Below are 12,860 nucleotides of genomic sequence, written 5' to 3'. Positions count from 1 at the left end.
ATAGTCCCTCCAGATGGGCTTATAGTCCCTCCAGTGGCGATCATAGTAACTCCAGTGGCACTCATAGTCTTCCAGTGGTGCTCATAGTCCCTCCACCTCATCTGACTTTCTCGAAGTGGAGGGGGAGCGGCTCTATTCCAGTCCTTTCTCGGATGATCAAACTTCTCACATGGTCCTTGGGAGGGATTCTGTGGAAAAAACTCATTGCAGCCACTTGTATCTAGGACCTCATTCTTTTTTTTCATTGACCAGATTGTATGACCAAATGTATCACTAGAATATCAAAAATGTATGAGTGCAGATAACTAGTTACAAGAACAAACCACAAGCATTCAACATCATTTGTGAATTAAACCACTTTCCCCCGTTTTTCAAACATGGATCAATCCGCTAACAATCGGCATTTGGCTCCCTTCTGCCTATTTTGGAAACGTTTGCACTAATGAATTGGCCAGTGCATGCATGGATTGCACAGCATCATGCTGCCACTTTCATGCTTCTTCATGGGCAGAGTTAGCTATATCTCTCCAGATATTAAATAACACACAGGTAGACTCAGGGTTATGTTTAAAGGAAATAATTAGGATCAGAATGTGTGAACAAAAGTCCGCCACATTTTTCTTTTTGTAATCTAACAGTTAAAGCACACATCCTTTCCCTTGCCTCTTTGTGTTTGACTCTGAAAAACACTCTGCAGTTTGTATCAACATGTGAAAAACACAAAGGACCATGAATGTATTTCTTCTGGAAGGCAGAAGAGGACGTGGCTCTAATAATTTCTTCATAAAAAATCTTCATGATGTGACGCACCCCTACAGGGTGAAGCTGTTACTGAGCTGGCTGCTCTGGAGCAGTGGTAAATATGTATATTCCAAGCGTGTGAAAAAGCAGAGCCGCAGCAGACCCACCAACCAAAGCATATGGCTCTACCATGTGTTACTTAATGAGAGATTTACTCACACAGACCACTAAATGTGTGGCTCATTTAAGGAGCCGCAGCAGAGGGGTGTTATTGCGTGTGTGTGTTGCATGCAAGTCGACTCCATAAAGAAGAGCAGAGCTGTGAGGGGTTCGCCTTAACCTTTTGCACTCTGTGCGCTCAGGATGACAGCTGGGAAGATCAACGTGAAAAAAACAAAGAAAATTCTTTGAAAAAAGGGTTGCTGGTTCTAAAAGTTAGAGCAACTGGATTAAGGGCGGCAAAAAAGTGCGATTTTCATAACTGATGTATAAAGTGTGCAGAGAGGAATGGCGGCGTTGTAATATTAGCGGTGAGAACCAGAAGGTTAGGGTTTATTTTTGCGGTGGTTGTACTTTCGCTCCTGCCTCCGTCCCCGCCCGGCGACTGTTTCTGGCTCGCATCTCTGTCCTTGTGCAGTAATTGGCCACACAGAGCCCAGATCTCTTTGTTTCGCCTGCAGAGGCTTGCGGTTGAAATGCAAAAGCAGTAGGGCCTCATAAATCTGCGGGACTCCGATGTCAGACCCAAAAATTTCAGCTCCGTTTCTGTTTTATTATTTTCTGCTCTTACCGTCATACTCAGATGCACCACAATGGAACATATTCACATTTTCTTTTTCAGATTTCATAACCTCTATGTTAAATATCTCTGGGTCAGTCCCCAAGCAGCTCCTAGCTTATAGCAGCTAGTTTTCTTCTACACTGAATGGCTTGGAGATGCCTTGCTGGTTTCCGAGCTTCCATACTGGGTCAAACAGGGTTCAGCAAACAAACAGACCCAACCTTACAGCGGCGATGAGAAGATGCATTGATTCAGTTGCCTGCAAGTTAATGCAAGAGCCTAATCCAATGCAAACTTGGGGCTTGAGAGGAGTCCTTGAATCTGAAGCTAAATGTTTAGCAGCTGAAGACTCTAAACTGGCAGAACCCACAACAAGCATTAATAAAGTCATTACCTCTAAGTATTAGAAGCTTCAACACTTGCAGGAGGGTCACATCAGTCTCCTATGCAGTTTACTACCAACCTGAAGCTGAGTGATGCGGCGCCCTAGGTGAGCAAAGGGCCCCAGAATGCTTTTAGTTGAATAAGACAGGTTGTAAACAGAGATGCACCAATTGGGCTTTTCTTTCAGTTTTCTTTCAGTTTTGAGCCACCGATTCCAATTTCCACTGTTGCACAAGATAGAAAAGTGAAAACAAATTGTGCTAAAGGATTCATAGAGGAAAGCAGACTTAAAAATGAAGGAATTACATGATTATCCCTGAATCAAGCATCAAAGCTTATTCCCCAAACCTTTATTTAGTTTATGCAAATTAAACCGAGTGCAGTAAAAGGGTTTTTTCCATAGTTCTGTGTAATAAAATAGAAATATATTTCCCGTCATTCCCCTTCGACTAGAGCAGATCAGGAGAAAACCCGCTTAATCCCATCTCGATGTGGTCGATCGGTGCATCTCTAGTTCGGTCATTTTAAAATCAGCAGGGAGTGCGACATCTTTTAAATGTCCTCGACTGATCTGCTAGAAATTCTAGAAGTAAGCAAACATAAACCTTTACATCTCCCTGCATTTAGTTTCAACCATGACTGGATTTTAAAAGAGATTAAAGAATTTATTAGACCTTTATTTACTTTATTTAAAAGCCCTAGAAAGGATTAAAAACTTCAATAATTATTACCACACACGGTTTATAGACTGCATATAAACATTTTATAGGCAGTTTTTCATTGTTTTTACAAAAAAAAAAAAAATTCAGAATAGAATAGAAAATCTCTTCATTTTCCTATTTCTCCTTTTGCAGATTTGGTCGTTATGGGCAGTAAAGTGATGCAGGCGTTGGCAGGATCTGTCCTTTTCCTGACATTTAAAGATTTCAGACATAAATGGTGGCAGACTGCATGACAGAGCTTTACAGTAGATGGTCACAAACACTTTAACTGAGATTTAAGACAATTCTAGTTAATTTATCTTCATAATGTATGATAATATTTCACAAAATATACGCTTATCAAGAAATAGTATAATTTGCACCGATGTCTGTTTTATTATTTTCTGCTCTTACCGTCAAACCCAGATGCACCACAATGGAAGATATTCAGATTTTGTTTTTTCAGATTTCATAACCTCTATGTTAAATATCTCTGGGTCAGTCCCCTAGCAGCTTCTAGTTCATAGCAGTTTTCTTCTACACTGAATGGCTTGGAGATGCTTTGCTGGTTTCCGAGCTTCCAGACTGGGTCAATCAGGGTTCAGCAAGCAAATAAAACAGTAGTACACCAGACCACTAGGGGGAGTCCTACAAACATCCTGACCAGACCATCTGTACAATAATCAATGCACACTTATCAATGAGTAATAACGTGTTTACAGGTTAACTCATAAATCCCTAAAGTTGTTATGCATCTTACTGTAAAGTCAGATGAGATAAAATAAGTAAGTAAGTAAGCCCTCATATTAAAAGAAAAAAACTCTACTCCTTTAACTTTAAGGGGGGTAAAGTGACCAGATGTCCTTTTTTTTTCCGCACATGTCCTAATTTTCATACCTAAAAAAATGTGAATTTCAAAATCATCCGGGATTTAAAGCTAATTTATGCTTCTGAGGCATAGCCTCAGCAACCGTCAAATCTGTCGCGCACCTCAGAAAAATCCTGACTACGCGTCGGACGGTTGCAAACTCGCGCAGACCTCAGGAGGAAGTTCGCAGATAGAAAGCAGCTGTGATTGGTCCTTGGTATGTCTTTCCGGCTGTCTGTGTGATCGTCCTTCTCGATTTCTCGCGCCATTTTTAAAAACCGAGGAACAACTACAATGGAAACTACTACGAAAGGTTAATCGAGGAAGTTTGCTCCATTAACAGAACTTGTTCCTCTTCGATGTCTAGCAACTCTAGATCCATCTCCGTGACCGTGATATCTTGCAGAAGCGCCATTGTTGTCTTGGAAGATAAAAACTCCCGCCGGCGCCGCTGAAGTTGTCGTAACCATCCACCGAAGTTCTTGCATGTCTCGAATAGGCTCTCCCTTGCACTTTGGCGGGAAACTGCTGTCCGTCCCTAGAACTTCCAGACCGAAGGTGCAGAAGCATGCCAGCAAAACTGGTTCACGACCGGACCCATTAAACATTTGATGCGTGCGTTTGCAGATGTCTAATCTGCCCTTTAGAGTCGACTACAGTGCAGCAGAGCCGAGCCGTCTGAACTGCGGCCAGTGCTGCCTTACCGGGCAGGTGGGGGGAAGCACTGTCCTCCTTTTCAGAAACCCAAATCTGGCCACCATAGCCTGGGGCCCTGTAAAACCTGGAGTCGGCTCTGCTTCCACCTCCTAATGTAACTAAAGATGAACAGAGCCTCTCTGTGATCACCATTAGAGACCCTGCAGGAGGAGGGGGGATGGGGGGCAAGGCTCCACCGCAGATTAATAACAATAAAAATGATTTATATTAATGAACATATATAATAAAGCTGGATTTTACCCCATTTCCTGCAACAACAACAACAACAAAAAAACAAAAGGGCTCATCTTTAGTAAGGAATTGAAAGGCGAGCGGTTAAAGTCTTGCAATAAGGGAGAGCAGAGGAGCAGCAGAGGAGCAGCAGAGGGGAGGGAGACAAAGTTTTTTCCCTGAAAAGTTTGTGCAAGCTTTCACTTTCTAGGCGGGGTTACTGTACGCTGCAGCAGCAGCAGCATGGAGTGAGAGAAACAGGACGGAGAGCGACTGCCATGCAGCTCTATATGCCGAGCTTCCACCCAACCTAAATAAGCTCTGCAGCCGCTGCGCTAAATCCAGCCATGTATTCTCCTTACTGCTTGACACAGGTAACCCGGCTTCTCTTATTTCACTGTTTGGAGACTGAACTCCTCTCTGTGTTTATCTGCGCTGCCTCTGCCTTTATTTTCCACCAGTCTGCTGGTTTTTGTCACAGCTTGTTTCTGTTGTCTGACTCACTCTCAAACTTCGCCTCGGTTCTCTTCGCCGTTTCTTTACGCAGGAAACTTTCTTTGCGCACCGCAGAAAAAATGGCGCTTCTTCCATATGGTCATTTCTATTTTAAAACAAATAAAACTAAACGCTTTTAATAATAGAAGGGATGAGGAAGGAAACGAGGAGAAAATATCTGTTTAGATTAAAAAAAAGGTCCAGGCTTGGAAGCGGTTCTTTAATTTTTTTTTGGTCGGTGAGAGGAGTGTGAGCGCGGGGCGCACACCGCACGGCCCGGCCCACCGCACCGCAACGCACCGCACCGGGCCACTTTCTTCAACAAACTAGTGTGTGTGTTTGTTTATGTTGCACCACCATTTTGGATATATTTACCTTCTGAGGACCAACAGACCTTATGGGGACCAAATGCTGGCCCCTATGTGGTGACCCCCCATTTTTCATTCTGGGGGGTCATTTTAGAGGTATGGAGTGAATTCAGCAGCATGAGCTCAGGGTTAGGAATATGCAGGGTAAATGTGAGGGTTTGCATGAATACAGTAAAAATAAATGTAAAGTCTTAATATTGTGTGTTTGTGTCATAAACGGCAGCTTTCAATTGTCTTTTTTTCCTCACTGCAGTTTTTGTTGCACTTGAATGCAACACGTGCACGCTCGCAGATAGACCATAACTATAATACTGTATGCTGACGTCATTTCACGCACTGACTGAAAGCCAGCTGTTTTTTTTATTATATATATATATATTAGTTTAAATTGTTTTTTTAATGCTAAATAAATGTGACCAATATTTCAGCATCTTTATCTAATGTTGCCTTTAATTTCCTCCATGTTTCAAACAATTCTCTGTTTATTCCTCAGTAATTATGCTGGGTCAATTAATCCATATAATCCATTAATCAACACATTTTTTGGGGAAAATTTAGATTTTTTTTATTTTTTTTAAGTCAGTGCACTTTTTTTTTTTCCATAGCTCAGAGTGACATCAGTTCATCTAACTGATAAACTAGCTGTGTGATGACATTTAGTGTTTTATTTTCATTGTTTGTTGGGAAACAGCGTTGTTTTACAGGCTTGGATTTTGTTGACTTTTAACTCAAGGTCAAATAAAAGCTGTTTTTTTAAAAGTAATATATGTGTCTGTTTTATATTCTAAAGCTTGGAATAGAAAAAAAATAAATTGATAGATTTTGAGCCATATCATGCAGCCCTACTCAGTAATATTGTTTGGATTAGAACCAAACGTCAAGTTAAGGATTAGGGATTTTTCCGTATCGTTTCTTTCTTTTTAAAATACCTTTATCTCCTTTCTTTTGTATCTGCTTTTATACTTGAATCAAAGTGTCGGATTTATCCTTGAAGTTTCATTTTTTATAATTAGTCGGAGACAGAGGGACTGAAGAGGTATTTTGTGTCTTAATCTCGTGTAAAAATCTCATTTTTTCCCCGGATTTTTTTCAAACACTACAACTTTGGAGGATATCACTTATTACCCGTTTTTTTCTTGTGGTTTGGTGCCTATCGGGTCTAACATTTTCAATGAAATGTAACCGAAGAAGTGAGTTAATGAACCTTTTAGCGATTGTCACAGTGAGCAGCTTTAATCTGGTTTAGTCTGGTGAGTTATATGTGGGATGTATGTTGAATATAAATATAAACTGCAGTAAAAGCGGAGACACGAAGGTGAGGAATGTTCCAGAGTTGGATCAGCTTTTCATTTTATGTCCATCTTTAATTAGCGTAACAGCAGCGTTCATGTTTAAGTGAAATTTGCTAACATCCTGACCTTTAACCTCGAGGCGATTGTTGCTAATTAAGGGTAAAGCTTAGCTCAGGTTGTCAGGGAAACGGTTTAATGTCCAAATTAAAGACTGTTTAATACTTTAATCACAACTTATTTTAAATAAGTGAGAAAATGACTTATTTTTCAAAGGATGTTGCTCATGAGAAAAGGATTAAATCTATCCAAACAAAGCGTATGGAGATTATTTTATTGTTTCTGTGTCTTTGTTTTGTCCGTAAAGATTGAAAACCTTCGCCTTTAACATGTGAAAGATACGCTTGTCGTTGCTGTGGCCTTCTCGTGTTCTGCAGCTGCTGCAGGTCTTCTTCCAATAAAGCAGACTTGTTTATCCCCAGTTGGCCCCGTCTGACAGCGGACTGCCAGGGCCCTCCGTGTGATGCCGTAATTCATCCCTGCCTTTTACGTTGGCCCCATTTAAAAAAAAAAAAAAAAAAAAAAAGGAGTTTTCCTCCCGTCACCGTGGCTGCCATGACTCGGCTGAGAGGATGCTGCTCCTCGGCTCCTCTTCCCGTCTGGTTTTCATTTCAGGAACATTTGCAGCGCTGCGATCGTAATGTTCGTCCTCTTCTCCGTTTGTTTCCACTTTAATTCCTTCTCTTTATAAAAGCTGTTAAAAGGCTGCATAATGTGCTGACTTTAAGGGGGCGACGCTCAGATAGCAGGAAAACAGAAGCTTCCAAGGACCCTTCACATTGTTTTATGATGATTTTTGCTCTGACGTTGTTTACTTGAAAATATGGCTTTTGTTTAAGACGGCCTTTTAAACAAGACGACATGGTGTGATTTAAAACCTGAAACGCCAAACAAAAAGCCTTTTTAAGCACCATAAATATCCCTTGATTAAAATTAATTGGCAGCAGGCTCACATAAGGACCAATTTAGCACCAAATGGGTAAGAAAAGGTGGTTTAAAGTTGGATTTTTCATATTATAGGTCACCTCTTAATCAGGAAAAAGCCGATCATTGGGATATCTTGGGAATGCCCAGTGATTACACCCTTTTTGAGGTACTAAACGCTGTGTTTAAAATTAATCTCCCAATCATTATTTTTAGGAAATTTTGATTTACAGGTAAGAAAAGCTGATGAATATTTATTTGATATTCTGATAACTGCTGGTAAAAAAAGCACTCATAAGACGTGGATCTGTCCCCGACCCCCCCACAATACAAGAGTGAAGTATTGTAAATGATATTTACCTCATGGAAAGGATCACCTTCTCCCTCCGGCTTCAATATTCACCAAGAGGTGGGCCAAGTGGGTTAAATACGCTGCTCTTGAACAGACAGAAGTATGGAATGAATAACATGCAATGCCTGTTTTTTAATTTATGTTCTGTTGCATCTAAGTATTAATATATTAATGTATCTCTCATACTTTGTTTTAAAACTACCTGGTATAGAGTTTATTTTTGCTTTTTCATGTAGACCTATCTTTTCCTGTTTGTTCAATGTTATTAGATATAATTTACTTAACCCTATAATGCCAAATGTATCATATTTGATACATACTGCTTCTGAAATGACACCTTTTGCATAATTTAATGGTAAAAACTTTGCTTATTGTATTTTATCCTATTGTACACAATCAGATATACCTGATAACAGCCAGTAGAAGACTACACAAAAAATAACTTGACTTATCCCATAGTAATAAATTATTAATATCAAAAATGTATTTCTGTTTTTTCTTTTTACATATTTTGTTAAAAGGCCAAATAAGGAATTCAAACCAAAAAAAAGTAATTTTCTCTTTTGTTTTATTCCTGGATCGGGCTTTAAAGGGATAACTTTGTATATTATGAGTGGCAGTAGTAAAATTGTAACTACCACTGTATTGTATACTCTTACAAAATAAAAATGTCATAAAGAAACGCTATGCAGCTTCTTGCAGACAAAAAACAACTTATTGTCTATTTTATAAATCATTATTAAATCAAATAGTGGGTTTAAAAAACGCCTCACCAGTTTGGAAAAGGTTTTAGAGACATATGACATGAAAGTAGCTGCATTACTGGCAAAACACATAGAAACACACATTGGAAGGAGACAGAAGCGACTGTGGCAGGAATAAATGTCATGGCTGCAACATACAGAGACTAAAAATGATAATTTTTATTATTAAATGATGCTTTAATACAATTATGTTGCTGTTTGAATAGTTTTACTCTCTTAGAAACACTTTAACTGGCTTTAAGGTTGAGTTATTCTAAAGATCAGGGTTTCAAAACGAAGGTTTATGTGGGATGAAATAGCAGAGAGACGTCAGTTTCTTTAGTGCTCATTTGTGATTTGCTTGTTTTTTTTAAAGGTGAAAGAAAACTGAGCAAAGTTGTGAAATAAAAGTCAACTGAAAACGTTTTATTGTAAAAATCCACTATAAATATGATGGTTTTTATCTTCTGCAACAAGCAGACATTAACCTGTGTATCTATTTTGAGAAAACCTCAATTTCTGATCATTTTCATTTTAAATAGTCATGTTTTTTTTTTTACATAGTTTCTTTTTTTTTTAAAGCAAAGTTAAAAAGAAAACAATTGAGAAAAGTTTATTTCCCTCAGCCATCCAGCCAAGTCAGCAGCAGTTATTGATTTTCTAAATAAATAACCACAGCAGAGCGTTTCTTTAAAGCGTGCTGCAGAGTTTAAGCAGACAGCCTTAACGTTTTAGGATTTATTTCCATCTCATTGGAGCCATTTTGCTGTTTTGTTTTTGCATAAATGATCCATATTTTTTTTTCTTCCTGTCGACGCCCTGAACCCTTCATACCCGTCGCTGTGTTTTTGTGTCGCCGCATTCCTTCATGTGCTCTACGCTGATGTTGTCATCTGAGTCTGTTTTCACTGCTGCGACATTTTAACTTATTCCTTCCCTCTGCCCCCCCCACCCCCCCACCTCTCTGCCTGCCTGGACGCTGACCCCTGCTCTCCTCGCCTCTTAACACCCTCTCAACACTAAAGTATTACCCCACTCACCTTCTAAACAATGCCTTAGTGGTAAGTCCTGTTGAGTCAATATTTATTCCACATCAGGTGTTTTGTGTTTTTCATTTTATTCTTAAATATCCGTATTTTTGTACGTACGTCACCTCTTGGGATCATGTTTTCTTGCAGATTTCCGGCTGGAAATCTGATTATGTTTTTTTTTTTTTTTTGCACAAATCTACTTTTTTATTGATCTATTTGCAGAGAATGTAGTGCATTTCACGGCTCCCACAGAAATAAAAAAAAAGAGCCGCTAAAAAGTGGAAGCATTAAAACAATGCAAATATTGCTTCTGAATGCATGCCTTGTAAGATTTAAAGCATATTAAACTGTGATTTACAGCTCATTTTCCCTCCTCTGTCTTTTATTGGTAAGGCTTTTTTCTAGGCTGATCTTTTTAGTCGGAAAAATGCGAGGCCCCGCTTTCTCCTCACTTCAACTTTCCCCTCAGTGACTTTTTGGCTTCTCCTCTCATCTGGGACCGTCGCTGGTTTTATTCTGTACGTTTTCCTGGAGACAAATGTTTTAGATTTACACGCCTTACACTTTTTTTAAACTTTTATTAGGCTGCAGCGCTTTTAGTAAAAATGTAAAAGCAGTGTTTTCTGCTCAAATCTGATTTAGTTAATGTATCTAATGCACTTAATGCCATTGATAAGGTGGACATATTTCCAGTCCTCCACCTTCATTCTGTCTGTACCCATCTCTTTCTGTTGCTGTGTGGTTTTATAATTATTCTTTTAATTCTATATAAATGACAATGATAAATATTAAGCTACGAATTATAGATTGACCGATACAGATTTTCGTAAAGGCCGATTCTGTTACCGATTATTATCACCTCAGGCTAACTGATCCCTGACACGTTCTGCCGATATGTTTGGATCAGTTCTTGATGCCAATATTGTTCTTTTTCCTCCATTTACATGAGAAATATGAAACAATGACAAAAATGTTGCGAAAATCTTAATTTAAACAAAAAAATGTAACAAAACTTTAACAATTGATTGCAAATAGAAGGAGCAACATGGCTGCCGAATGCGCCTATAATTTGATACCGAAACAAGGGAAAAATGCTAAAAATTGGCAGATTTATCGATTGTTAACTTCACAATCGATGCACCGATCCACTGTTTTTCATCTTCAATCTGATGCCAGCAGAACCTGATATTTTTCCAACACAAAAGCTCTTTTCTCTTAATGTAATCATTATTACTGTTCTTTTTTTTGAGGGGATGTCCTGAACTCTGCGATCAGGAATAACACATATGAATGTAAACATGTTAGAAAAGAGTCACAGAACCAATAAATGGTAACAGGATAAATTTCATCCTAAAAAAAAGTGTAGGGGTTCAAACTGACTCTGGTTATTAAAGCAGAGACGGCTGTTGAAGAGATTTTTATCTCCGATTATTAGAGAAATTAGAGATGGAGCGATGCACCAGCTGGATGATATTTCAGTTTTTTCGCCGTTCACCGATTCATTAGTGCATTCAGAAGCCATGTTCATGGATCACATGAAGCGCACGCTTTGCCACTTCGTACATTTGCTACCTATTGAAACTTCAGTAGCATCCTTTATTATCGAGTCATTTTTATCGTGTAAATTAAGGATTAAAAAAACAATATCAGCTCTAAGAATCAGTCCCAAAAATATCGGCAGTGCATATCTGGGATCGGTTAGACTGATGTCAAAATAATCATTATTGGACAAAAAAACTGTACGGGTTGATCTCTAGTAGAAATAACCTGAATAGATCTGCTCCTATAGATCAGTACCCAATCTAAATTTTCTTTAATATCGGAGCCGATACACTATTAATATTTGATCTTTGTATCTCTATTAGGGTTGTCAAAAGTATCGATACTCAAAAAAGTATCGATACTGAAACGTTGTATCAGGATACAATACTCGTTTTTAAAAGTATCGATACAGTGCTACCACCAGTGGCACCTAAGCAGTCATTCATCTAAAGTGCAAAATAGAGGAAAATGCACTTTCTGAGCACTGTGTGATTGAATAATTCTGTGCACTTTTCAGTTTCACACTTGTTTTTTGTAAGGGGTGCAGTTTTTTATCAAGCTTGCTTAATATTGTGCACAGCATACAATCTCAAAATATTGTTCTTATTGTTTATTGTATTTATTTATTGTATTTTATTTATTCATGAAAATATTTCTGTAGAATTATGGAGTTTTTATCCTTGTGGTATCGAAAATGGTATCGAGTATCGAATATTTTCCTTAGTATCGGTATCGAGTTGAAAAGTTTAGTATCGTGACAACCCTAATCTCTATAACAAACAATAAAAGTTGTCAATTCAGTGAATAAATAGAATAGAAAATAGAAAATCCTTTTATTGTCCCACAATGGGGAAATGGACAGGATCCACTTCTTTGACACATGTGGAGCACAGATTAAAATCAGTGCTTCTTTATTCCGACACGCAAAATTCCTAAAATATTAAGCCTGTTTCCTGTAAAGGTCCCGTCTTTTCTGTAGAGTGGCCACCTGAGAGCCTTTAAAGCTCAGTATAAATGCAGAAAACTCTATGAAAATATGTTAAACAGGCAATCTCTTAGTGTGCAACATGGTGGTGGCGGCATCATGATGAGGAGATTCTTTAATTTAAAGCAGGAAAATTAGTATTTCTATTAAAATGGATAGAAAAATATATTAAAAGGCTGAAAAAGGTTTGAGAGCGATTCAGGGTCAACTTCAAGGTAAAAATATACAGCCTGGTTTAAATCGAATGCCTGCATCACTTCAGACTCACTTAGAGAAACATTAGTTTTAAACTCATGTGTATTTTCTTTTGCCATAAATGTGCAGACATGTCAGCCGGGTCTGTGAGCGGTTACTGCTTTGCACTTTTTCACCCAAAGCTCAGAAACGTTTTTGAGCTTTTAGCAAATTCTCCCCAGATACTGAAGGTTTATTAAATGATGGAAATCACTGCAGGTTCTGCTTCACTGGGATTACAGCCGCTACAGGACGGATGCATTCGTAGCCTAGGATGCCAAACAGCTAAACCACATTAAGTCTTGGGAATATTTGAGCGTGGAAACCGATGCGGCGGCCGGTTCCGGACCTTTCTGAGAGAATGAACTCACCGGACATTTTCATGCAGCTCTGATGATTATGTTTCCTTTTAGCTAAGCGGAGCAAATGCATGTG

The 12,860-nt window shown here is 38.7% G+C and overlaps 1 protein-coding gene across 14 annotated transcripts in view; it reads left to right on the top strand.

Moving 5' to 3' along the window:
- The window catches only part of LOC107098150 (nuclear factor 1 X-type-like), a 298,579-nt gene that overhangs the window by 69,999 nt on the left and 215,720 nt on the right, over positions 1–12,860 (top strand). For 8 of the 14 annotated variants that reach the window (XM_015395640.1, XM_015395634.1, XM_015395642.1 and 5 more), the window contains exon 3: positions 9,659–9,694. The exons of 4 other annotated variants lie outside the window; for them this stretch is intronic. In XM_015395640.1, coding sequence (XP_015251126.1) covers positions 9,659–9,694 — 36 coding nt within the window. Of the gene's footprint in view, positions 1–4,573; positions 4,777–9,658; positions 9,695–12,860 lie in introns of those variants that run through there. 2 more of the 14 variants (XM_015395644.1, XM_015395645.1) reach the window with 2 other exon arrangements.

This window comes from Cyprinodon variegatus, unplaced genomic scaffold, assembly GCF_000732505.1.
Source record: "Cyprinodon variegatus isolate N-32 unplaced genomic scaffold, C_variegatus-1.0 Scaffold751, whole genome shotgun sequence".
NCBI lineage: Eukaryota > Metazoa > Chordata > Actinopteri > Cyprinodontiformes > Cyprinodontidae > Cyprinodon > Cyprinodon variegatus.
This window is presented reverse-complemented; position numbering and strand designations above follow the sequence as displayed.